A 27,728-nucleotide genomic window follows, 5' to 3' on the forward strand; every position below is an offset into this window, starting at 1 on the left:
CTCCTCTGGTGTGCTGTCAGAATGAAGGATATGGAAATGTGGAAAATACTGCCCTCAAAATGCACACTTGTGCACTCAGTGCTGCTAATGGACTTCTATAAGCATGGTTTGATCTTCAAGATAAAAAAAAAAAGGGCCAAGGCATTCACGCTCTGCAGTACATGTGTCCAGGTATCCCAGGGAAAAGGCAAAGATAGACAGCATGTAACTGCACTTTACTCTGCTATCATATTCTCCCGATCCTCCAGCAAAGATATTAAGAAAAATATTACAAGTGATGATTTTAAATACAGACATAGGATTAGGGCTTTGAGGAGGAGTAGAGAAAAACAGTAAACATAGAATATAATTCTATTCTACAGCTGCTTTGATGGCTGTAAAAGGAGATTAGGCTCCTCCTAATCGCTGGTGACACAGCCAGCTCCTGCCTAAGGAAAGGGAAGCCAAACTCTGCACTTCCCATACACTCTAGTTTTCAGCAGTCCAGCCTTGTGCAGTTGATGAGAAGCTCCCTGACTGGTAGCAGCTTTTTCCTTACACTCTTTACTAGCTTTCAGTCCAGATTCCTACTTTTGGTGAGTTTTGACATGAGTCTTTACCTTTGGTTACTTCACATAAATAGTTAGCTTTCCTTTTTCCCCTCTGGAAGCTCACTAAATGAGGCGATTGATACTTTAAGTGCAACTCCTCCCCAGTATTCTGAACATAATGAGGTTAGTGTTAAAAGCTGGATTCTCTCTCATCTGTCTGCATTATCTATTTATTCTGCATACATCACCGTGGTAAATGAGTGCTGCATTAAGTAGTAAATAGTAGAGGTCAGGCAAAATGTGTGGTGCTTTATCTCCTCAGCAGGGCTGAAACATGTATTAATGGATTTTAGTTTCTACCCTATGTTTAAAGAGAAAGCATTAGTATTATCAAATGGTTGAATTATAATTTAGGCTGTCTTAAACCATAACATTTTATATTCTCATTCAAGCAATTTTGTCTCATTTTTTGAACATATTTCATTTCAATTTATCGCTATTTTTTTTACTATTAAAAAGGCACCCTCAAAATACTAACAGTATGTTTTGCAACAGACTAAACTGAATCCATTTTGTTTAAAAAAAAGTTATCTGAATGACACCAACATTTAATAATAATTGTAGAGCCACATAGCTGTCCTAGAGATAGCTTAAGCACTTTGACTATAAGAAGTCATTAAATATACTTAGATATTTCATTTTGTAAATAGGAAACACAGCATTCCATTGTCATTTCTCATCAAAATATGCTGAATGAAGTATAAAAGTATTTGGTACAGAACAAGGCTGTTAGGGTTCCTAAGCATTACAAATATTAAAAAGCTGGAAGCTCTCAAAGTGACTTTCTCACAACACCATCATTCCCCACACTGCTATTCCCAACCAGTGGCACATATTGTTGTCATGTCAATACACAATGCAGGTGACAACAGAGGCAAACTATCCTAAACTGTCCTAAAGCATATCAGTAATGACACTGAATGATTAAGGAGCTGGCAATATAACATGAAACCATATATGTTAAAAATTATTTGCAAATAATCTTCTGAGATGGAAGAAGGCTGTTTCTATGGTTGTATAAGTAACAAGGAAAACAGATGAATAGTACAAGGTTCAGGTCTAAAAATATCTCCTCCTCTTTCAGATATCAACATGGACATTGACCCCTCAAATGCAAAACCAACAGGAGGTGGAGAGCAGGAGAAACAAGCAGCATCATAGTGTGTATAAGCAGCACAGCTGCACAGGTAAATAACAAAGAAAGTAAATTCACCTGGCTATTTGAGGATGGAACAAGAGAAATGGATAAATGGAATTCTGTCCAAATTAAGACTGAGACTTCTGTCACCTCAGCTGCCCCATCCTCCCATCTAGGTCTGAAATCCAAGTTCTGGCTGTAAATGTTCAACTTTCACCACCTCTCTGCAGTCAGACTCCATCCTTTCCAGAACCCAGATTGTTTTCAAACCTTGCTTTTATCCTGTGCTTCACCTTTTTGGGGAGGAAAGGCAGGAACTTGTCTCAGTTTGACTGCAAACTCCCTCACTTCAGCCCAGCAGAATGAATCCAGCATTGTGGGCTAGGATTTAAGCTTTTAGCTGCCAGTGGCAGAGACTCATCCTGTGCTGCACAGCTGAGGACTGCATGGTATACCTAAAGAGGAAGCATTGTAACACTCTGTAGTCATTGCACATCTCTACCATAGTAGTTACTCCATGTAAATTAAAGCAATCCAAAGGCTGCTTTACTTGCCATAACCCTTACAGGCACAATATGTTATTAGGAGGAATGACTCCAAGAGCCAAAGGAAGAGTGAAGACTGACCTGAGGTCCTCACTGTGTTAGCTAAATTGGCCTGGTGGTCACCCGAAGTCAACCAGTTTGGAACAACAGAAGGCCTAAAACTATGAGCTCTTTTCCATCCTCAAAACATGTAGCTTACTTGTCTAAACTTGCATCGTTTAGAACAGCACTGATTTCACACTGTTCCTGACTGTATGTTTTACACAACAAGTAAATTGTTCCCCAGAAATGTTTGTATTTGTGAACCAATATGGTCACAACCTTAAAACAAACCAGCAAAAAATGCATCTGTGTACCTCTGTGATAACCTCCAGTTCAGACAGAGCATCTCACAGTTCCTCCCAGCCAAATCAGAATCTGCTCCTCAGCATGCAATCTGCACCGTACTGCAGGCAGCACGACAGCTCCTTTGGCTGATATAAAATCCTCACCTTCTCATGAAAGCAGAGCATGCCTCCTGCCCATGCCAGTGTGGGAGTGTCTGCCTTTGAAAGATTTTTCAGCTAAGCTTTTTTTTTTACCCCCATAAAATAAAAAAAAAAGAAGCTTCATTGCTTCTGTTTGGAACCCATGAGTTGTTTTTTCTGTGTGGCATTAAAAACAACTCAAGCACAGTTTCCTGTCCTTATTTATTTATGTATTTACTTATTTTAAGTCTGTGAACTTTTATTTTCTCAGGTCATATCACAGAGTCCTTACTCATGCAGCATATGTGTGAGGAACTAATGCTGTGACTTGCCTCTGGGACTCTGTGATCCTGAACTATGGAGTAAATGCAAACCAACCCAAACAAAGGAGCATCTGGGTACAGGGTAAGTGGGCAAGACAACAGGATGCAGTTTGCCACTGAACATCTGCAGTCTCACATCAGCCTGCAAACAGCAGGCTTTTTTTCAAGCACTGACATTTCCTTTCCAGCTCAGGAATCCCTCTGTCACCTAGAAGCTCTCATTCAGTGTTTACTCTCAGTATTTCACTTGTCTCACTGTGTCAGCTGGCCCTTTACAGTGCTGGCTTGAAGAACACAAAGGTATGCATGACCCTGACCATAAGAGCCTGATCTCTGAGCATCTCTGTGCCAGTAATAATGTGCATAGAGCTGTTCCAGTCCTGAGGTCGTTGCTTATTGCCATACCTCCATGAAGTCCTAGACTGCAATAAAGACAGTATGCATAAATGGTATTCAAGTTTAGCATATAGAAAGGATGAGTAGTTAGACCAAAAAAAAGTTAATGACAGTTTTTTTTATTACCACATTTGAAGCCTAAATTTGCAATTGAAAACAGCTGTTCTTTGGCTTGCTCACTTTCTACTTCCTGAACCAAAGTAAGCAATGTGTCCTACCAGGATCTCATGCTTTTGAAAAACATATCAATTTTCATGAACTGTGAGACCAAGAATTCTCTGCAGACTCAAGTTTCAGAGAGAGTTTTGCCTGAGAAAGGGCTGCAGGGTTGGTTTGCTATTGCCCAGAAAATCTTCTCCTACTCAGCTACTCAGCATCTTTCGTCTTAGAAGAAAACATAACCATTAGACACAAAAAAAACCACACTAATCTACTTAGAAGCAAAAGCTAGCAAATGGTAGACAACAAATTTAACATTAAAAAAAAACTATTTTGGGTGGTCATGGAATTGCAGCAGATATAAGAACCAATTTTCATCCTACCAGCCATCCGACTATGGTTTGCTGCTGAACTAAACGTTGATGCCACCCCTGGGGCATCCCATCAGAGCTCCAGAGGTGCAGCCACAGAAGGCTGCTGAAGCCCAAACACAGGCTGCAAGCCTTAGTGGGGATGAATACAGCTTTCTTACCTATAGATTAGAATTTCCAGACTTCAGAAAACTCAGATGCATTGAGTTACCTTTTCTTCCTTGAAATTCAATTCACACAGTATGAAAAGGCATCTCTGGAGAATTACAATATACACTGCTCTGTTTTTTTATTTCCAAACACCACATAATGTTTACATTATGGGGAAGGATGCCAAAACATGCAACTGAGTAGAAAAGAGATGGAAATAGCAAACACAAAGAAAATTCAAAATTGCAGAAGTTTATCTTGATATTTACCTATATTCCAATCCTTCAAGAAGACTGAGCACTCTGACACAACTAGAGCAGGTCCTGACAGCCAGAACTATTTGATGTTGCCTTGGCTCTGTGACAAAGCCAGCCCATGCAAGAATGTTGACAATGTTTTCCTAGCAAAGTAAGCACTAATAGCATTAAACCTGACCCATGGTCTGACATGTTTTCCTTCCTCAGCTGCCACTGCTCTACAACATTACCAGCTTTCCCTTGAGTGGCTGCAGTGTGACATTGATGGTTTAAAGCATGGCTAGACTTGTATTTCAGATAATAAGAATTGATTTTCATATCTATTCTCCTACACTTGGTAGGGATACAGGAGGTTGTGAATATACTATAGCAGCACAAAAATGATTGCTTTCAAGGTAGGAAATTTTATTTTCTCTTGGCTCCAATGGTATTCCAAGAGAAAGCAAGCAGGAAGCTTTAGCAATTTTTGGAGTAAGCTCTTCTGCAGGATAATGTAAGCTCTTCTGCAGGTAAATGTGCTTTTAAAACTAAGCACATGCTTGTGTCGCTTTTTTAAAGCACGGAGATAAGCAACTGTGGCTATAGCAGGATATCACTGGGTTACCCCAGTAGCCCATACAGATACCCTGCATAGAAAGAGATGCAGAACATTTCTCTAGTTCTGCCCACTAACATTCATCTTTGCTCTCACAGATAGTAAACAGCTCTTGCAATTTCAAATAAAATTAAAATCAACTAGGTATTATGAGATCAAACATCAGATTCCCAGAAAATACAGCTCATTTGGTTGGCAACTGAATCACAATAGGGGTAAGTAACTTCATAATTTGAGTCTTAATTCTTCTAGTGCTAGCTTTTCTGCTCAGATCATACAATCATAGGATCATCATTAGGACCAGAAAAGATCTCTGAGAAAAAGCTTTTTTCCATCGTTTTGTTGCTTCACAAACCCACTTTGTCCACGGCAATAATCATCAATGCTGCTGCTATTCACATTTCTCTTCTGCTAACTTTGCAATTTTCATATATGATTTCAACCAGAGTGAGCAGGAAAAGATACACCAATCAATGCACCAATACTCTGGGCTGACTATTAGCCTCTGCAGTCACATTTACCACCTGTCTTTCCAGTGTGGTCTGGCCCTTCCAGATTCCTAGGAAGCAAGAAAGCCAAGCAGACTCTTACAGTTTTGGGAGTAGCTGCCATCTGCTTAAAATGACTTGCCCTCAGTAGCCACTCCATCTTCACTTTATGGCAAAATGGCCCTTATCTACATCCATGAAGACAGATTCCTGTCAAATCTGTTGTAGACACTAGGGATGGATGAGAAGTCTTACAAGAAAACAACCCTGAGATCTATATATGGCTCAAACTGCATTTATTATAGTTCCAAATACGTTTTACTCTCTTCTGGTTTCCAGATGGCTCTGGATCCAGAACTCCAGAATACCACAAAAATGCTGCTTTTTTCATGCTGCAATCAAGAGCAGATGCAAAACAAGAATATAGAAAAGTCTGTTTCTTAGAAAATGTCTCTCTCTGTTTTATAAAATAAAAGAAGTTTAGATAATTTGAGTAAACTTTGTGAGTGCATCTAAACATTCAGAATTGCACTGGAACACACATTTGAAGCCCTTGGAAGTACATCTTTCACTGTTTGTTCTAATGAGGGAATTGGAGTACTTCAGTGCGTAAAATTCAGGAGACTGGATTTTAGTTTAGCCCAGCTCTAATTTAATTGTTGGCTTTGACAATATCACTTACATTTTCTGCTGCTCAGTTTCCTTATTGATTCAGGGAGTCGTGCTTCTAAGGAAAATTATGGCAGTGTCAAGGTAGTGGTCTTACTATTGTTATTATTTTATTGACTATAAAAATATGCAGAGAGGAATTAACCATTTTTGAGGATGAATCATTATTCATTAGACCATTGAACTTGATTGAAAACCCAATAGCAGGCTAGCGGTTGGGGTTTAATCAGCAAGGTGGCAAGGTCAGCAAGGACTTGCTGACTCCTATGAAAGATGAAGGTATACAGTTATTTTGGAAGTTGCCCCACATCTTTCAAGACCATGCCCCTAACGAGTTTATTTACTATTCACACTTTCATTGTAGAGCTATTGTCTGTCTCTCCAAATTAGCAGTGCAGATCTCGTATTCCATGAGTTTACACAGTTGCATGTGCACCTTCCTTTCAAAACTCTTGCCCACATCAAGCATACCACTTGGAAACATGTACACACATGCTCATGCACAAACCACATGGTGTGATATAGGAAAATGAAGTACTTACAAAGCTTCTATTTTTTTCTGAGTATGCAGAAAAAATTTTAAAAGCAATAAAACAAGATTTAACCATATAATACCTTCATTGATATTAGTGCCCAATGCCTTGTAAGAGGATAATATATAAATGAATAAATATATGCAAGTGAAGAGGGTGAATATGAGCTCTTGTGTTTTCATGGAAGTTGACTGATACTTGCAGCAATCCTAACTGATAATAAAAATGATTTATCTAAAGGTTTATTATGAACATTGCAGGAAAGGAGATAACAGATATGCACCACTTTGTTTACACTAATATTTCCTGCAAATTAAAAAGAGTTCTTATTCTCTGTTTGATTTTGATTTGGTACTGTATCAAGTATCTGTTTATAAAAGGAAATATGACAGTACAAAGCGTACAAAGTAAGTTGAAAAGAGATTAACAGCCAAGGTGAGTTTGCTTTAAATTAGTCCTAGCAACACAGGCATAGATCCCATTAATTGTAAGGAAAGTTGATCCGAGACAGATCTTTCATAATTGACAGCTGAACTGCCTGAGACTTGGGCACTGAAACTTGCTACTCTCTGAACTAGGATAAGCAATAGCTCTTTAAAAACATACAGGTCACTCGCAGTTTCAAAAAACACAGTGTTAGCCATATGACATTTGAACATCCCCAACCTGGGCTATGCTGCAGTGATCACAACCAGAAGAGCAGGGTGCTCTAAATGCTTCCTTCTGCACAGTTCTCAGGAATTCAGCTACCCGTATTATCTATCAATCAGAACAGGAGACCATCAGCATGATGCAGTAAGTGGAGATCCCAATAGAGCTAACATGGTTTAATTTCACTGAGATGCTAGTGCATACAGTAAGGATCTATGACATATATCAGTGAGAAAAAGCCCAAACTATCTTTTTTTAAAAAAAAAAAATCAGGCAAGAAAATAATGTTTCAGAGAGCTACATGAAAGAAAAGCTGGATATGAAGTAATGTGTTTTAAATGGACTACGTCTTGAAGATTTTTTTCTTGAAATTCATTTTTGCAGTTTTGTCATTTATAATGCTTACTGACCAGCTTATCACTGACTAATTTTTTTAAAATCACATTTATCTGATAAAGGACGTTGCAACCTCATATTGCCCCACCTCACAGAGAAACTTCTGGGAAGAGTCTCAGATGAAGATACTATTTTTCATATTTGAAAAAGAATAGCGAGAACAGACATCACATGCTTCATCAGAAAACTGGAGAACAACCTGCTCTACAGAGCAATTTCCTTTGTTGAATTAGCCTTGGAGCCATGCTAGCATCTCTAGAGACTGAAAAATCAACTGCATGGACATCCATGGCATCCACCAAGGGAAAGAAAAGTCCTGTTTACCATTATGCATACTGCAGAAAATTACAAAGGTTAAAATCCTTAAAATACTGACACCATATAGAAGCCAACCTTCACAAAGATTCATGGGTTTCACTCCAAATAATTCTAGGGTCCACTGTGTGATATTTAGTGCTATGAAAATAACGATGAATTTTTAAAATCATGTAGTTAAAAAAACCAATTTGCAGAGAACTGAGTATACAAATTCAATAGTTTAGATGGTGTGCTGGCACTTACCTGGTGGCACGTGCTCATTCATGATGACCAGCGATGCTGGCGTAGGCCTTCTCTTCCTGATCTGTAACATGCAGAAAACAAGAGCAGCCATCAGGGACCACCAACCACCCCACACTCAGAGCAAAGCAAACACCATGTCCTTCTGAGACTAAATCAGATCAAGTTAAAAAGAGCAATAACAACAACTACAAACATTCAAAATACCTCACTGTCTTTCTCACTGCTCTTCCGGACTGACAGCAATTGGGGTTGTGCTGCTTGTACATGGAAAGCCAAAGCATGGCAGAGAGCCCTCCAAAATACCTTTGTGATTTGCAGTCACCTTGAATAAGTTTTTGGATGTGTATTACTGATGTGTTTCTCAAAATACTGACATTTAACTTCACTGCATGAAAATAACTGCAGTAGCTGGTGAGCTTATATATTCAAATACCTACTTGTGGTGTAACTTTTATAAGTATTTATTAAAATGAGTGTTTCGTAAGCATAAACAAGAGTTGATATTGGACATAAGTCTTCTGATGAATCCAGATTTCTAAATTGTGGCCAGAGGCAGCATTATCATTCTTCAACTGAAGAAAAGACTTTCAAAATAATGTTTCCAAAGAGCACTGTACCACAGATATTTACCTACGAATATATGATCCCGAATAAGGATTGTATGCAATTCTTCTTATTCAAAGTTCATTTGGTTAAATTTTTTTGTTCCATTAACACTGGCTGAACAACATGATGTTGGACTACTCTCCTGTAATGGACATTCTTACATTGAAAGTTGCTACACTAAAACCTTCAGGCTATATTGATATTCTATTGAATTTAGGAGAGTGACCAGGAGTATTTAAGCTAGAAACAAACCTCACACAAATGCACAATGTCAGTATGTTTGTTCTTTTTCGGTTGCTTAGCCAACATCTGTAGGGAGCTGGGTTCAAATTTTGCTTTCAAAGGGGTAAATGGAAAATTACATCACTGGGCTTAATAGGGTTTTTCCAGATTAGAGCAAATGTAGCTGGCAGCAGCTTTGCTAGTTTAATTTCCTCACATGCCCCTGGCTCTTGGAATTAATCTCTCAACACCAAAAAAAAAAAAAAAAAAAAAAAAGCTTGCCTTTAAGCACTGGTCAAAATTTGGGGCGTAGCATTTCAAAAGCCTTGGGAATGCAGCAAAATCCAAATCCTAAGATTTTCACAGGGTTCAGAAATATGTCAGATCACATCTTATTTGAATTAACTGCAGGACTTTACCATGAGCACAGACATTCGATAGCTCAGAAACACCTATGGACAAAATGAAGACCTGCAGCAGTTCTCTCCTGCACCCTTCTAGCACTTCTGCATTCAGTGGTCTCTCACACATCATTTTCCAGCAAACAGCTGCCTTTTAAGAGACACAACATCCAAACATTCAAGAAACAAGATACCTGTCCTAGAAGTGCAAATGATTTTATGGCTACTAACACAGAACTGTCAAGGTTATAATATTCCCCTGGTATCAACTAAAAAGAGACTTATCAAAATAGAAGTGAGTGTCAGGAAGGACTTGCACTGAGAGAAATATACTGGGTGACCTAATTATGACTTATCCAGTATTTTTTCTAAGCCTGTTTGTGTCCTTCTTTATGTACATCTGTGCATAGCTGTTCAGAATACCAGGCATCTTTTCCTACACAGACTGCTGTATTGCTATATATATTTTACATCTATCTGTATATGCAATTCAAAACATAAATAGTACACATATTAGTTTCATGCATACATGATTCTACATCCAGGCACATTCCTACACTTACACGTACATATTTCAAAGGTTTAAAACACATTAACAATGACATAAAGAAGACTGTAATAATCATGTGAAGTACAGGAGATAACTGAAGGCATGTCTGTATGCAAAATGTAACTCTCATTTCCTCATGGTAAAATGAATGGTAAGCTGTCTTCTAACTGGACTGTGCAATATACCTATTAGGTACCTATTATCAACTGCATGTTTTGGTTTACATAAAAACAGTGTTCTTAGATGACTGAGAATGCATATTCAGGTGGAATGTATGCATTAGAGAACACGTCCAGTTACAGAAAATGTACACCAAATGTACACTGGCAAACCTCCCTGAAGCAAAGAAAGCTTATTCTGCTCGGAGCACATATCCACCTGTCTTTGCACGTATCCAGACGTTGCAATGACCTCCAGAGCATTTAGTCTGTAGTCAAACTAACATAAGTTAGGAAAGATTTTAGGTCATATTACCTGTTAACACCCTCTCTTGCCTCCGTCCACCCCATTCCCTCAAAAATAAACCAAAGAAACTCATCGTCCTTACCTGCTCGGCTGCTTCGGGATCTATTTGGCTCTGAAACAGCGGCACAGCAAACTGGATCTTTTTGGGGCTGTTGGGCTCCATGGCAGTGCTGACGTGAGGTGGGTGAGAGCAGAGCTTGGAGTGCCTGAGAGCAGAGCCTGGTTTGCGGCTCCCTCGGCACCCTCCCGAGAGCCGCGCCGCGTGCTCCTCAGTAACAGCTGTAATTCCTGACTTAGCAAGTGGATCTGTGTGAGCCGAGCAGTGCCCTTATTCCACATCCACAGAGATGCCGCTGGCTTGGCTATTTTTTCTCCTCTCTCTTCTTCAGTCTTTCAGATCCTCTCAGCACAAAGCTGAAAGGAACAATAAGCTAATTGTGTACCAGTTCACTTCTGCATATGCCAAGCATTCACTCAGAAGCTAATTGAAAATGCAATACTAGCATTGCATGGCCTGGAGCCCTGGGATTTGAAAGAGAGGATCTCTCCACCGTACATTACTAACTGGCTGCTCAGAAGTGCAATGAAAGCTCCCTCTGAGTATTGCTGATGGGCTCTTAATTATTGATGAACACAAATCAGGAAGTTTTCAGTTTTTGGGGGGTGGAGGTAGCAGGAGGGGTGGATGCAATAATTCCATCTCTGTTACATGGTGCCAGAACCACTCTCCCCTTCTCACATATCACAAAATAGCCCTTGCTCTTCCAAATCCTTTTCTAAACCTTTTCCAGGAAGACTTTTGATGATGACACTACATAGATATCCACACTCTCACGAAGCATATCTGGTGTACAAACTGCAGTTTGCATCTTAGGCTAGCTCAGATTTAGGCTCTGATCTCTTCTGGTAGGATCCACTTCATGTATCTTCAGATACTGAAAAGTTCCATTTTTAAGCCAGCAATCTGGGCTCTCTCCTGCTTGACGTATCGGAACACATTTTACTCTGTTCTAGTTAAGAGGAACACAGAATCTACTGGAGATGACATTTTCCCTCTATCAACCTCAGGAAAGGTAAAGTCGACTCAGGATAAAATTCAGAGGTCTAAATCCCACTTTGGAGTAAAATCTGTGCTTTCTTTTAAGACAATGAAAATAACATGATTAATCATATGAATAATACTCTGTTGAGCATACTTGATTTTCACTTTTTATTTCATCTTAATTAAAATTCTCTCTTAGAGTCTCTCAAAAGTGAGCTCTTAGAGCTCACAACCACTACAAGACAGTAAGGACAGCTGATCTCCTGCAGCAAAATTGTGCTTCGTGCCAAAACAGAAAACAGAAAATGCTGTAGACAGGTCAAAGGACTATGTTGCAAGCATAGCTCTAAGCCCACAGCCAAAGAGCTTCGGGTCAATCTCCTGATATCCATTACCAGCAGTTGGAAAAAGATAGAAAATGCGGTGCAGAAGGAAAGTCCAATTGGTACGGCACATCACAGGATGTGCTTCACCTGGGACATGACTGCCTGCAGAGAGCAAGTGAATTTTTGTTAGGTTTCTGGGAGACCTGTGAACTCTCTCAATAGATCTCCAACCAGCCGCAATGAAGAACAAACAGGTGAGTCACACAGAGAAGAAAAACAACCTGAGCCTGCCCCTGACAGGCTGCAGTAAGCAAACAGAGAAGCAGCAGAATTCAGAGCTGAGGCTGAACATCACCAAAACTAAACAGAATTTGAAAATGCACTTTTGGTTTTGGCCACTGAAAGTGTTAAGGATTTCCACAGTTCATCACAGGTTTATTCTAGAATTGCTGAGTATTTCCCCATCTGTGCCAGTGTGGGAGGTGGGGGAAGGAGCTGGGATCCTGTGCATGAACAATGTGCAAGCTGTATGCAACAGAATAAATCAGAGAAATCAAGGCTTTGATTTATGCAAATGAAAACCATTAAGACATTGTTGGAATAGCAAGATATTTCTGAACAGAGGCAAATACACAAGTAAGCCAGTTTATGAAGAACTAAGTCTAACCCAAGAGGTGAGAACGCACTAAAAGGTGACAACCTGACACACTCAAAAATCAAATATAATGCACAGTAAATTTCCCTTTCTCATCCAAATCAGAACTCCTTTGTAACAAAATGCCTTCCAATTGATGGGCAGTAGCTGGAAAATTGCCAGTGATTAACTGACAACTTGCCTGATGCTCTGTAGTGCTTGGCAAAAGCCATTTCTGAGATCTAGGAGCTTACAGCAGATGTTCAGAGGGCAGAACACAATCACAGAGCTCTTACCAAAAATAACAGTCTTTATATGCTGCCGTATTACTTTTCTCACAATATATCCTTGGACGTATTTAATTAAAGTTGAAATCCTAAAGACTTGTCCTTTTTGCAAGACCAAATAAAAGAGAATGTAATGAATTTCCACTGATGCTGTCTTCCCAGATTTTGTCCCCAGGCTACAACCATTTCATTTGCCCACATACCCCTACTCAGAGCAGTCTGCCTGAATGAATACAGCTGTACAGCTGGAACTGAAGTGGAGAAGACAGTCTTTCTTTACAGAGTTCTGTAGCAGGTAACATCCACGAGTTATTTGTTGGGTAGAACATATTCATCTGATAGGATGGAAAGTATTTGGTGATTAGAGGCTAGACTGAACAGCGCAGGGAGTGCGCCACTTTTTTTTTTTTTTGCTGACACTTTTGCCATTAGACTTCTTGTGATAGTTTATGTGCATTAACAGAATTGTAGAACCACAGAACAGTCTTGGTTGGAGGGGATTTCCGCATATACCTGTTCCCAGCTGGTACTTGAGGAAGGACCTGAGATCAGGTTATCCTGGGCTCTCTCGGCTAATTTTGCAATATTTATAATGTTATGGCAAAACGTTCAGTTCTGTTTACCAGAACAACAACAAAAAAAAAGATGCACAAAACAGTAACACTCAGTATTTCATAAGATTAAGCCTTCTTAAGCCTTCACTGCTCCTACACAGACCAATCACAATTTGTTCCATAGACTGCCAAGATAAACAATAAGTGACAGAAGGCAAATGCAGCAGTTCTGCAGCTAAGAGCTGATGGTGGAGGAAGAGAAACACAGGCAGCTTTCACCAAGGAAAAGAGTTGGGGAAGTTTTTCAGGATGGTCTAATTGTCTGAGTCCCTCACGAGCAGACATGCCACTAATTTCAACGACAGCTTCAAACCCAGGTCATTCTTTGCCTTAAATACACCTACTGTAGATGTCTCTGAAACTCGGTGTATTAAATAACGCTACAATGACAGTGCAATTGCACTATTACATCACAAAGACAATTTCTTATGTTAATGATAAAATCAGATTTAAAAAAAACACCATTCAGACTGTGAAAAGAATGTTGTAATGTTAAATGACTGAAAGGCTGACAGAGGTGTATTCCAGCTCTTGACTGCAGGATGCTCCTGTGTAAAGAAATCACATCCCAAAGCTGTTGCTAGCACTAGTGTGTAAGAAACAAGCTCAATAGCTGTATGAAGAAACAAACCAACAAACATACTCCTTGGCAGGCTCAGGGGAGAGCCAGACAGCAAGGGCAGGACAGGACAGAGGGACGGGGCCTTAAAAGAGTGCCAGGTTTGGCAGGGAGAGGCCTATGGTACACATGGAGGTGCCAGCCTCAGCCGCTCTTTTCACTGCACTGCTTGGGAGCTGGCTGTGCAGACATCCTCACTACACAAATAAAAGTATTTTCAGAATAGTAGAAGAGGCATATTTTAGAGAGCAGTCAGATACACCATTTCAGGATTACCGTGTCAGCTCACTCTTACACCTAATTACAGCATGGTCTCCAGGCAAAATGTGCTTGCATTTTCTATAGACTGCATCACAGTCTGGGGAAAAGCTGAAATGCATTTAAGTGCTGCCAAATCCTTTTAGCTCATCTTCTGTTTTTAGTGCACTCTCCACAATGTTTTTAATTCCTTCATGATTCAGCTAAAACTATCATGGAAAATAAAAAATAACTGCCCATAATCTTTCCTTTCTGTATCATTCACCAGGTCCTGTTATGAATCACTACGTTTTAACATACCCTGCTGTCATGACAAGCTATCAAAGCACTCACAGCTCCTGTCTATTTTCCCTACTGTGTAAGGAAAGACCTTCACAGCCAAGGGCTCAGGCTGCTGGGAGGGAAACTTGGTGGGCTCTGTCCCACACACTATACAATTTTGGCTGTGTCGGCAATCTGCCTCAGCTTCTCTGCTGTGATCAAGGACTACCACAGCACTGGCCTGGAGCGGAGCAAGACCTGGAGCTGCCTCTGAAGTCAACCCGCTAAAACCAGACGCAAGTCTTCCAATAATAAACACTAGCATACTGAAAAGGGCTCTGAAATTTCCCTTTCAAACATTTAAATGCAGGTGTTGCTGCCAGAATTGCTCCCACTCAACAACTGGAAACTGTTTGATATTCATATGCAGAAAATGCAAATGTATGAGATCACATCTGCCTTGTGAGCAGCAAGTGATGCTGCAGGCAGGTCAGGATGAAGAACAAAAAGAGCTATTGGCCTACTAACAGTTTAATGCAGATTTCCCATTGCCATTACTCATCCACCAAACACCAGGCTTTGGTCAACACTAATGGCATACATGAGTTCACGTAAGTAAAAAACACAGTTAATTTTGTTCATATTTTCTCTCTACTTGAGCTAATCACTCCTTAGCCGTGTGACTGTAATTCAATATCAGTTTAAAGCTACCTTGAGGAGGTAAAAACTGATGCCTTCCACTAGGGCTCACTACTCTCCCAACTATCAAGTAATGTACAAACATTTACTGGTAAGTACTGCTGTTCATTGAATCAGCACATCCCAAGCACAGGAAACAGGCTGCATTAATGGTACGGACATAACCTGTTTAGAAAGTCTGAAGATCTATATCGAATACAGACTGTAGTTCAATAGTGCAGAGACTAACATTCTGGTAATGGGTTTACAGAGGAATTTCAGGAGGAAGTCATGTCAGAGTTCACTTCCTTATCAAGGAGAAAGTAAACTTAACATTTTTCAATAAACAGAACTACTGCGGACAGCTTGCATAGATGTTACAACAAAACTACATTAGCTGCTTTCCATACTAAGTCTGATGCAAAAATTTACTAACATTGAACTAAACAACTGAGATATAAAACCGAGTTTCTACCATAATATTTTTAAACAAAAGTTAAAATATAGATGACAGGGAAGCTGAACAGGAAACCAGCTCTTACAGCTTCAGAGCCCGGGTTAGAAAACTCAGTGTACAAACACAGGCTGCTGTAATGGCAACAGAAAGTCATCAGCTGAGCTATAAAATCTCACTGAGTATGACAAATTCACGACATATTTTTAAAATTCTGATTTTTGAGTTTGATATACTTAATATTTTGGTTATTTCTCACCTTCTTACAAGGGGAAACGGCTGGAAACTGCAGCATAGGAAGTTCCGCACAAATGTGCTCAAGAACTTCTTTACAGTGAGGGTGACGGAGCACTGGAACAGGCTGCCCAGGGAGGTGGTGGAGTCTCCTTCTCTGGAGATGTTCAAGACCTGCCTGGATGCCTACCTGTGTGACCTGCTGTAGGGAACCTGCTTTGGCAGGGGGTTGGACTCGATGATCTCTGGAGGTCCCTTCCAACCCCTACAGTTCTGTGATTCTGTGATTCTCCACCTCAGAGGACATGTTAGATGTAGAGAAGTCACAGTGACCCTTGGAGGTGATGTCTGCAGCACCCACATGGCAGCACCTGCATCACCCAGGGATGTCCAGCTGGGACAAATCCCAGGAGCTGGGGAACCATCACATGTGATGCAGGAGGAACAGAGCAACTCCATGAATAGGGACAAGCTAGGAATCAAAGATGAATGTGAATGATGCCTTTTCCAATGGGGTGCAGCCCCACAGGGCCTGAAATAGCAGCAGAGCCAGAAGGCATCGAGTGGAATTATTAAGGGCTTGGCTCACATAACAACCATTTATCCATTCAAGTTGAGCTTAAACTGTGGAGCTCATCACCACAGGATGCTGCAGACACCAAAACTACACATGCACCAGAAAAAGCAATTAGTGGAAAAGAAATCCATCAAGGATACCACCGCTGGCCAGGAAATCCAGAGCCACTGACTGCTAATAGCAGGAAGGGCAGAAACACTCCCCACACCTCCTCAGGCTCAGTTCTTCCCAAACTTTTGATGTTGGTCACTGTGGGAGTGAAGACATGAACAGGCCAGACTTTCATTTGCTACGGTTGCTCCTATTTTGTAAACTGTGATTGGACTCCAAACTTCTCATGAGCCTGTGCTGCTAACATTTCTTTCCATTGCTTATGTCAGTGTGAAAACATGCCTACGTATAAAATTTCCTGCAACACCTCCAATAATAACAATACTTAATTAAGTACATCTTTAAAAAATACTTCTAAAATTAATTGCAGCCTAAGCTTCATTTGATCTGTGAACAGGACATTAACATGGAACATCATCCTTCAACACAACTTCTCTTGCCTTAATAATTTTAAAAGAAGATCTAAAACTAAAGCCGAACACAGAAAAAGTGAAATTTCTGTAGTTGCTTTCTTTAAAAGTTGACTCCAGAACTCCCTAATGAGTTGTAGCAAATAATTAATTAAAGATAGAGATAGAGAAAAAAGAGATTCTATGCAATTATATAAATACTTCCAAATATTTACAAAAAACTATACTGTGCAAGTCGGTATCTGTAGCACAGTGGGCTGAATGGCCACTCACCTGCTCAGACCATTCTTGCTTTCTGCCATGATGTCTTCTCATTGCTATAATTTAATCACTTAACCATTGTCCAGGCTTTCCTGTTTTACACTGCTTTAAAAAAAGAGAGAGAAGGGATGTTTCTGTATACAGTAATCTCAAGTCTGTACCTAGAACTGAAAGATACACAACTTATTTGGAAGTAGCAATCTATTTTTTTTTTTGAAGAAAGAAAATAACGTATTGATCTCATCGTTACAATTTCTCTTCTGACAATTCCGACCACTTTTATTCTATAGCATGAATATAAAGAATTACTATCATATCTACACTCACATTGAAATATCAAAGTAAACAAGCACAGTGCAAAAATGATCTGTTTCTTGTTTTCCTGAAAATCAAATGACATTATTTTGACACTGTCATGTTAATTCAGAAAAAAGTGTTGTAATGGACCAAAGCCAGCAGTTATTTCACATCATCATCCACTTTTTATCAGTTCGAGTTTTGTTCTCTATTGAAGAAGCTCCACCAAAGGGAAACTTACCCAAAGTTTAGGTACAATGTTTGGCACTGCAAGCTGTGTCTTGAATTACTCATTTCTGACTGGGGCTCCTGTTTCTTCTCTCTCATCGGTATCTTCCATTGGCCAATTTCATTGAAATTGATTCATCCATGAAAGAGATGAACCAAAATGTTCTAACACATGCACAATAAATTACAGAAAAACACTGACACAGATTATAGGCAAAATAAATATTTTATTGGTTTAATATACATGTTTTTGTTGTGTTGTTTTTTTTTTTTTTTTTGTTGTTGCTGTTGTTTTTTGTTGTTGTTGTTGTTGTTTGTTTTTTAAAGAAATCAGCCCTTGGGTGTTTTCCTAACACAATTAAAAATCAAACTTTATCATATATAATATTGTTACATTTGAAACTATTATTGATTAAAGACCTTGACACAGTATAAAGAGTTAGTTGCTGGAAGTGGCAAAGGAATGAAGACATTCCTAGCACAGCACAATAGGATATTACATATCCACTAAATGTCCATCTGACCACATAAAACCTCCAACAACTTCCAATCTTTTCCACTGGAACAAACACATGTTCACTAGGCTAACTGAAAATAGAATCTTAGAGGGACAGGGAAGGAAACAAATCTTTTTCCATTTTCCCCAAAATACAAGCAAGGTCACTCATCCATTACAAGTTGCACATCCTAATTGCTTTCAGAATATCAGTATTTTTTATTGCATTTTGTTAATACAAAGCAGAAGAGAACTTCTTGGATTGACTGAGAGCAATCAACACAAAGACAAAAAAGCGATGCTTAAAATAAGGCACCTTTCTACAAGATGGGCAAACAGTAAGGAAGCAAATAAAATTAGTTTAAAAAAAAAAAAAAAAAAGTTGTCTTTTACATAAAGATAAGGCTTTCAGTGTCAGAACTTTAAGTAGTTTTAAGTAACCTCATGTCGTTCAACCACTCTGCTAATAGTAACCGCTCCAAGAATTAACAGCAATTTTTACAACAGGAAATTTTCCTTCTTTTGAAGTGGCACTAAGTAACAGCAGTGGAAACAATTATTGGTTGTTTCAAGCTCTCAAAGTGTATCAGTTATTGCACAATAAATACCTCATAGAGGTCAGTGTTTGGTTTTTTTTTTTATTGTTGGTGGTGGTTTTCTGTGATTTTTTTTTAAGATAAGCTGAATGTGAGCATGTTATTTATAAATTGGTTAAGCCTGAAAATTTTCAAGTTTCGTGATACATTGCTATAAGAAATTAGCAACATAAAAAATTTACAACAGGGAAATACAAATAAATACACAACCTCTCAGAGAGCCACAGTTTCATTGATGCTTTATGGAAAGTAATAAATGAGTTAAAGTGTCTAAGTCTTTATATGTGAACTCAAGGAAAGGCACACAGGCACACATCACAGAACCCAGCGTTGAACACAGTAGCCTATCTCAGCAGCTTTAACATCTCCTGAAGCAAAACCAACTTGACACTTCACCAGTGTATGCTGCCCAAAGCAGAATTCCACAGCCAACCTTACAGAAAAGAAAAGCAAGATAAATATCTAAATTAGATCAATATCTAAATTAGATTTTTGCTTGCTATGCTTGAGTATGCATTTTGATCATGTCTGTGGCAGGCAGGCAAATAGCAAATCTTCTCACATGATGTATTCACAAGTGAATCATAAGTAATGGCTTGGTTTGGAAGGGACCTCAAGGATCACCAAATTTCCAACCCACTGCCAGAGGCAGGGCCCCCAACTGGCAGGATCTGGCACTAGACCAGGCTGCCCAGGGCTCCATCCAACCTAGTCTTGAACACCTCCAGGGATGGAGCATCCACCACCTCTCTGGGCAGCTTGTGCCAGCACCTCACCATTCTCTCTATATAGAACTTCCCCCAGCATCTAATCTAACCCTTTCCTCCTTGAGCTCAAAGTCATCACGGAGGACACAAAAAACAACGACAACAAAAATACTAGACCACTACATGAATGCTGATAGTAGATCAAACTACAAACCAAATTTTCTAAAGCTGTCCAGGATTATCAATATCCCTGTTATTTAATAAACTTCAGCACTGAGCACATCTATTTGAGAGGGAAAATAGAAACAAAGCAAGACTTAAGTTCACAGTGATATTTCACAAGGTAAGAAAAAAGGTATTCAATGAATTACTGAATGGTTCTAGCAAATTCACAGATTACCTGTAGTACCCATCTCACAGCTGGGTATCTTGCTTTGCAGTTGTGGATCTGCTTTGCGGCGATACAGCTGCTAACAATCCACTTACTATTTCTCGTCTGATTTCACCAACAATAGATTCCTTGATCTGAAAGGGATAGAGGAATTTTTCAGGTCAGTAAGCTACGCAACTGACAGATAAAACAAACTGATACTGCAGACATGCTTGACGTTATCAACATATGAAAATATGTAACACCAAGAAGTCAATTTTAAAAAAATGCAAATGAAAAATATAAGAGGGCTCCCCTTGGAAAAATAACTGTTAGCAATTTCAAAACTGTTGAAAATCATATAAAAGCAAAGTAGCTTTATTTTTCTAGATGGTAAATACACTTGTGTTTTCCATTCAGAGTTATTTTTTTTTTATGTTAAGAAAAATGTATTTCAACTATGCAAAGTTCTGAAAATAGCATTATGGGATATACACACTGAAAGCATGCAATATACTGCCTTTTTTTTTTTTTTTGAACATGAATTAACTCTTGAAAAGGAAGCAGAATCAATTTACCTCACAGAAACATTACACAGCAAGAAAGGCCCGAGTCAGTGAAGTTAGGTTGTAGTCCTCACATAAATGAAGAGGAGGCTAATCTTAATCACACTTGCAGCAGCAAAAATAAAAATATCTTGATCATCCACTCAGTTTTGGATGGTCTTGATTTTAGGAAGTACCAAAAAGAGAGATGTGGTTATGGGGACAGGTGAGGAGGAAGACAGTGGGAAAATGTAGACAGGTGAGAGCTTGGCAGCCAGGGTCAGTCACATAAGCACTAACCAGCCTAGCTAGGCAGTGCTGTATTCTTTTCCTTATCATGAAAGGCAAATAATTTCTTGGCACGAATAACTGATCTCTAAAGAAGTATCATCTGTAAAGAAAATACAGATGGACAAGTGTCACTTCAGATGTAGCTTTCAAGTGCTTCAGGAGCTGTAATGAATGTGAGACTCAGTGCAAAAAAAAAAAAAAAAAAAAAAAAGTAGTAGAAGTTCAAATTTCTAATCCTGGTTTTACTAGTAACAAAATCCCTTCATGTTCTGATGCCTCACCAACACCAGAGGAATAATATTTACTCAGATCTAGCCTTCACAAAGGCCTTGCCATGTTTGCGCAGCTCTTACCATCTCTGTGAACATCTTGCAATTATTCTTGTAAGCCTCCCTTTTTCCTGGTGCGTCAAAAGGATTAAGCAACAACGTCAGAAGGGTGGCAGCAGAATTAGCAATGTGTTATTTATCCCTGGTCCTCATTGGCAAGCAATTCAATCTTTAAACCATTAGTGGCAACGTTCCTCATTTCACTACTACTTTGCATCAAGCTGAAACTCAGACACTGCAATATTGCTTTGAAACAGGTTTAAAGCTGAACTGCTTGTGTTTAGCTGACAAAAAAGCCAGTGTTCAACAGGGCCTGTTTTACAGACAGCCACAATTCCTGATGATATCTATGCCAACATATGCACACACATGTGTAAAGCTTTAGGACCACTGTCAATTCAGTAAGTGCCTCCCAGACCTGGAAACTCGTAGAAGGAAACACACCGTACAGAACTACCAGCCGCAGCAGGTTAAGAGCCCACAGGACACAACAGCCCAGCTATCCAACAAGTGTTGGCCACAAAACTCTGTTCACCTCTCTGTTCTGCTTCAGCATCACAGGGCTGGGTCTCCAAGGACACTAAAAGCTGGCATTTCTATGCCCTCCTCTCACCGGATAGACAGAAATAAACATCACTTTCCAGAATAAGCGAATAAAAGCTTCCCAAATTAGCAAGTAAATGGTCTAGCATGACAGACAGTCTCGTGATGAGGCAGAGGCTGGAAGGGAAGCAGCTCCTGCTCCGCTCTTAGCTCTTCCAATGACTTCTCACTCAACCTTGATGAATCACTTGAGCCCTCCGCCTCTCACCTCCCTCCTCAGACAAGGTCACCACACTCTGCTTCTGCTTTGCACTGCTCCTTTTGAGACCCAAGGTCATTCCTGCGTGACATTATATCGATTCCTGCACTGACTCAGTCCCATGTGCCTGTCATGACAATTGCCAATATTTGTCTTCTTCCTTACAAGCAATTTAGGGCAAGGTGCACAGGACACAGTGCTCTGCCAAGGCTTCCTCTGTACAAAGGACAGAAGGCAGTCAATGAGCACACCAGCTGTATTTTTAGCAGCTGAATGAAAAGTTGATCATTTGAAATAGGAAAAAACCCACTCATTTACAGTACATACACTACATTAATTCAACACTAATACTTAATTTTGTATTAATAACAGAGTTCCACATTTATAGTACCAGAGTAAACCAGTAAACCTTTCTTGCTGTGAAATAATTGCCACTACTATGATCTTATGCTACTGCTTATAATGAATTCTCTGGAAGCGAAATGTACCTCAGTGGCAATTTTGGAGATAGATCTTCAGTCACTGATGTAAAATGCAATAAGGCTTTTCAGAATCCTCTTATTCTTGATCTATGTATTCTAGAACTATTTTCTACTCAGTTTTCTCCTTGTGCCACTACTTCATGGCAGCGCTGACAAGTTTGCATGCTTGTAGTAATACGATGAGGAGTCAAACAGGAACAAAGAACAACCAAATAGACATTTACATTTTTTGATCAACATCAAGGCTGATGTAGCATTGAATGGAAATGAAAAAGGGAAGATTCTCAAATTGTCTGTAAAGACCTAGTACAACTTCCCAAACACTGATAGGAAAATTATACAACTTTTAAAGAATCACTTTATTAAGTGTCACTTATAACTGAGATCATCAGCAAAAATGACTACGTTATTGTTAAACAGAAAGCTTTTAAAGCTATCACATCTTCTAAACTGCAAAAGGATGGGGTGAGAGAGCCTGGTTTTGCTCCTAGCCACACTGTGACCTGCATGCCACATAGTAAGCACCTCATGTGATGATGACCTAGTGGAAGTCAGGCTGAATTTTCAACAAAACAAGCAGGCTGCTGTTTGGCATTTAACATTTCACAGTGTGAAATGCTTTTCAGAGGGACCTTGTTCATTAATGCTAAAAGTTAACATCAAGGTTTTTATTAATGCCAGCAAATAGTTGCAGGTCAAAGCTCACATATATTACAACCACCCAGGCATATTCTGCAACACTGCCTGCCTTCTCTTTCCCCAGCATGGGGTCACACAGCTACAGAGAATGGGAGGAATAAGAAATGGTTTAACATTTGTGAGTGCATGTACCAAGAATGCCTTTTGACAGACTTCTTTCTTTTGACAACAAAACTGGAATTCCTTTGCTAACAATAGAGCTACTTAAGGAAGACATTTCAATTTATGCTTTAGCTGTAATGAAGTACAAAAGATTTCACTGATCGGTATTTAATAGTTTTTGGCTCTGCAGAAACTACGAGTTACGAAGCAATGAAAAATCTAGGTTCAGAATCAGAGATGAACTGAAACAGGCTGCCAACAAAGCTAAACTGAAAAACAATCTCTCAGTGTGCTCAAACATTTACATAGTGTGTCAAGCTCAGTTATTTGCTGACTACTCATATCTGAATACTAGTCTCTCAGTTTCAGCACAGATGCTTTTAGCATTACGAAGTCCTCAGCACCATGAAATCAGAAGTACAATCTCTATGCAAAGAGTCTGCACCTCTGCTACCAATTACATTAAAAAGGAACTTCCACATGATAATCTCAGAGTAAGCATCAGCTGAAATAACCACACTTTGACTTTAGCTCCCCTTAATGTCTTTGCTGCTCTTATAATACATTTGGATTATGGCTCTCTTTCCTATCCATTCCTCCTTCAGCAGCACCTCACTGCAACTTGTGAAATGCAGGTTTTTATATAGAATGGCTGGACATGATATGAATAAAACATCCTAGGTTCAGTTCAGAATCAGCATCAAAGTGCAAGGCAAGACAAGCACCTCATGCCAAGTCTACTCTGAACATTAGACAAGAAATCACTTCAAAAAGGGGTAAAAGGAAAGCAAGTGGACCAGAAAGAAAATTCGGGAACTTGGGGAATATTATGACAAACAAGGCCTTTCCCAAGACTTCTTCCAAAATGATTACTTCAGGGAAGATGTCAGCAAGAGTTTGGAAGGGGTCAAAGCAGGAGTGTAAAACTACAGCATCACAAGCTCCACTGTAAGGATGAGGCCAGGAGGTGTTCAGTTCCTAATGCTGAGCACAGTAACAATGATGTCATAGGCCCAGTGGTAGGAGCTGACATAGGACCAGGAGCTGACTGCAGCATCCGCCCCTCTGCAGGAAAATGCCACTGTCCCTAATTCATCCCACTGACACCAATGGCAAAAGGTATTACTCAACATTATGAGGTAACTTATTGAAAGCAGGTTTCCACCTCACTGCCAAACACCAGCAGTTTTGTCACTGTTAATACTTGTCTGAGCATTCTTCCTTGCAGTCTGAACTCTGATTAATTACGGAGTTATCCAAAGCTAAACAAGTTATACTTCCAGCCACCATCTTCACTCTGAACATTCCTTAGTAATGTACTTCTGCTTCACAGACCTCACAGTGCAAGTGTTAAGTGCCTACACATAGTAAAGCCTACAGCAAGTCATCCACTTTGCAAAAACAAGACACTGTAGAGTCTTGCGGTCACCCAATGAGGAAAAGGATTCCTCATGGTCTAGTATACTCTGCCTTTTTTTTGTACGAGGGTGGAAGGAGTGGCAAATAATCCCTCTGGGACTGAAGCTCCTGCTTTATTGCAGGATAAGCCTGTCTCTCATCTGTTTTAAAGACAAAGCTGGTTTCAGTTATTCACAATCTAAACGCAAGCAGACCTGGGTGGTATCTCTGCATTACAACCTGGCCTGTTGTATATTCCTGAGTACAGACATCTGTTTTCTTTCACAGGGTTTTATAACAGCGCCATACCAAAGCTTCAAGGGATATGCTAAAAGCTAAGACTCTAGGGACCCCTAGCTAAAGGCTAAGTGTCCATTCTTCAGTGAAGGAACAGGACTAGAAGTCATAAGTCCTCAATTCCTATTTCTGCACTCACAACAGAGAAAGACCTTTCTCATGGGCACTGTTTTTGATAAAAAGTCTCTTGCTTTTTTTTCCCCCCATTTACACTACCCGCCGTAAGGCTTTTAGTCGTGCCACTGGCAAACAATGCATGCAATTTTAGTACTGGTTATTAACCTGGCCCACAAGAGAAACACCCAAGCACCCTGCTCTTTCATTGACTGCCAACAAAACTGGTCCAACAGCACCTGAAAAACATCAGTCAATATCTGAAATAATTTCTCATCTCAGTTCAGCCTGTTTCACTTACACTCCTGCTGTCATTAGTGGTTTGGTATAGAGGGACTGGGAAAGCAGTTTTAACATTTACTACAGAGTTGTTTAAGAAACAGTATTTCATCAATCAAATCCGAACTGGCATTTTAGCAGGCAAACAAAACAGAAATTTTCACTTGGGAATCTGAAATACTGATACTAAACCAAGTAGTAGAGATGGTAAATTTTTTCTTGCCTGGATTTATAATAGCAACTTGCTCTTCATTTACACACAAACCACTGTTATTGAAAAAAATTCTACTGCTTTACTTGAGAATAGAATTGTGGCACGGATACCTTATGATAAGCTCCAAGTCTTTAAAAACAGGACAGGAAGAGTATGGAGCCTTGGCTGGCAAATGAATAGAAATGACCAGTGGCAACAAATTACACAGTTTGTCTTTAATTTTCAGTAAACGCCATTCAAATATTTTAGATCCCAACCCTTCTCTCCTCACCTCCCGTATGACTTGCTGCAGCTCTTCCTGCTCCACGCTTTTGTGGATTTCATCAAACGAAGGCACCAGAGTGACTCTCTCTAGCTTGTGCTCCATTTCTGGCTTGGAGTCTGCCAACTCCTCAGAGCTTTCCACCTGCTGTCCAGTGCCTGCTCTCACTGGGGGAGTTGGTGTTAAGGCAACAGAAGCTCTGTATAACTTCTTGCTTTGACTCTTAGACTTTCCTGTTAGCTCAGAGGATCCAACACCAGCTTTTCTACTTGTAGTGGAGCACACTGAGGAGGAATCAGAGTTTCCATGGGAGAATACAGACTCCGTACCCTCGGCTGGTAGATTTTCCAGTCCAAGATCTCCCAGTCCTAAACCCAGTTCAGACTTCAGAAATGATTGCTCTCGCATAAGTTCAGAGACCTAAGGATTGAGAAAAGAAACAGTCCTGAATAAGCACATAAAAAAGTCACATACAGACATAGCTATGCTTTCTTGTTATTTATTCAATCACTTACTCATTCCCTCCATGTAACAAATATGGCTATAAAATAAATATATGCTTTGACTTTACGACTGCAACAAAGAGGATCATAAAAAGGAATGGGCATTTTTGAAAGCCAACATAAATAAGAACTGTGGCAGTTCCCCAAGCCACTGACTTTTGCAATATGGATACATCCTGCCAGGGCCACTGACAGAGGCACACGTAAAGGCTTGATTTTGTTTTTCTTTACTAAAACAATTCAAGTTTATTCTTTTTTTTTTCCCCTCCCTCTGCAGTCTCTGAGCTGCTTGTTTTCAGTGGTTCAGGGGCTTACTCTGGACTCCTAGCATAACCTTCACAGAAAAATAAAATTTTCCCTAGAAAATTCACCACAAAGACATTATGCCAACTAAATACAAACATCTCACTTCCTCATATTCCTCTTAAAAACAAATAATACTTCACAGCTTCTTACAGCTATGATTAACTCTTAAGGAAAATGCAACTGTTCTTTAGAGAAATACTCAAATGATTATTTCCAGGGCTATGTCTCAAGTTAATCTCTTGTGACTTTTTTTTAAAAAAGATATTAAAAAAACATTTGAAACACAACCAGAAAAGTATTAATTTCTTTGTTTTCTTAATAAAGCATACAGCACTACTTACTGGTTCAATGACATTCAGTGGAGAAGGGCACGATAGGTTATCAGCACTTCTGCTGCCATACATACCCTAAAAAATTAAGTCAGGTTAATACACTGGGGATTTTTTGCAGAGCTGCTGTAATCTAATATATAAACATGCCATGTCTCAGACTACTTTCTGTAACAGCAGAAACTTGGAACCAGGAAGCAAAGCTGGTTGGTGAAAATTTATTTCAGTCATTTTTAAAGCTGGCCCTCTTCTATAAAAGGGTTTGCAAATAAGATATTATATGGTTCAAAGAATGCAAGTTTGGCTTGGACTTGCAGTAATGCCATATTTTCCTGTTCTTGGGTTTCAATTTTTTCTTTTCCCATGACAAAATATTGAAGAGGAAGATGTGGCCTGTGTTCCTTCTACAGAAGAAGACTGGCTAAGAAAGAGGAATGAGATCCATAAAAAACACATGACGCTTTCTGTTTGTGCTTCTTTTGTTTGGCTGATGACAGAATTGCAGCAGAAAAAGAGGAACAGTCTTCTGCTGAGTGAAAAAAGAGAAAGTATATTGCCACACCACCAATAAACAGACACCAGTAACCTCCCCCCCGGCAACTCCCTACTGCTCTTGAGCTGCTAGTGGAGTGTCTATACAAGCAGAACTACTCCCCATCTGGCTGGGAGCCACATGTTCAGCTGAAGGAGCTCCAAAAGGCAATGGAAGAAGAGACCTGAAGATGACAACTGGATTTTCCTGTTTTTTTGGTCCATGGTTAGGCAGAGCTAGAGGGAAGCACA

General features: G+C 39.6%; 2 protein-coding genes and 1 long non-coding RNA gene across 5 annotated transcripts in view; 1 reads left to right on the plus strand and 2 right to left on the minus strand.

Moving 5' to 3' along the window:
• The window catches only part of PPP1R1C (protein phosphatase 1 regulatory inhibitor subunit 1C), a 41,088-nt gene extending 30,259 nt beyond the window's left edge, over window positions 1-10,829 (minus strand). The window contains exons 1-2 of the mRNA XM_042822673.1: window positions 10,616-10,829; window positions 8,290-8,350 (exon numbers count right to left, since the gene is read on the minus strand). Coding sequence (XP_042678607.1) covers window positions 8,290-8,350; window positions 10,616-10,696 — 142 coding nt within the window. The 5' untranslated portion in view covers window positions 10,697-10,829. The remainder of the gene's footprint in view (window positions 1-8,289; window positions 8,351-10,615) is intronic.
• A 1,086-nt stretch (window positions 10,830-11,915) lies between these two features.
• LOC122162377 lies at window positions 11,916-15,244 on the plus strand. The gene is made up of 3 exons (XR_006169531.1): window positions 11,916-12,155; window positions 12,985-13,117; window positions 14,582-15,244. It is a non-coding gene; the product is annotated as an uncharacterized LOC122162377 (long non-coding RNA).
• Window positions 15,245-18,103: 2,859 nt separating this feature from the next.
• The window catches only part of ITPRID2 (ITPR interacting domain containing 2), a 40,584-nt gene continuing 30,959 nt past the window's right edge, over window positions 18,104-27,728 (minus strand). For all 3 annotated transcript variants that reach the window (XM_042822149.1, XM_042822151.1, XM_042822150.1), the window contains 4 exons: window positions 26,958-27,023; window positions 25,817-26,227; window positions 20,024-20,148; window positions 18,104-19,349 (listed from right to left, as the gene is read on the minus strand). In XM_042822149.1, the coding sequence (XP_042678083.1) occupies window positions 20,038-20,148; window positions 25,817-26,227; window positions 26,958-27,023 (588 nt within the window). In that variant the 3' untranslated portion in view covers window positions 18,104-19,349; window positions 20,024-20,037. The remainder of the gene's footprint in view (window positions 19,350-20,023; window positions 20,149-25,816; window positions 26,228-26,957; window positions 27,024-27,728) is intronic.

Source organism: Centrocercus urophasianus, unplaced genomic scaffold (genome assembly GCF_019232065.1).
Source record: "Centrocercus urophasianus isolate 14NV4802_14NV808 unplaced genomic scaffold, USGS_Curo_1.0 seq_20, whole genome shotgun sequence".
NCBI classification, from domain to species: domain Eukaryota; kingdom Metazoa; phylum Chordata; class Aves; order Galliformes; family Phasianidae; genus Centrocercus; species Centrocercus urophasianus.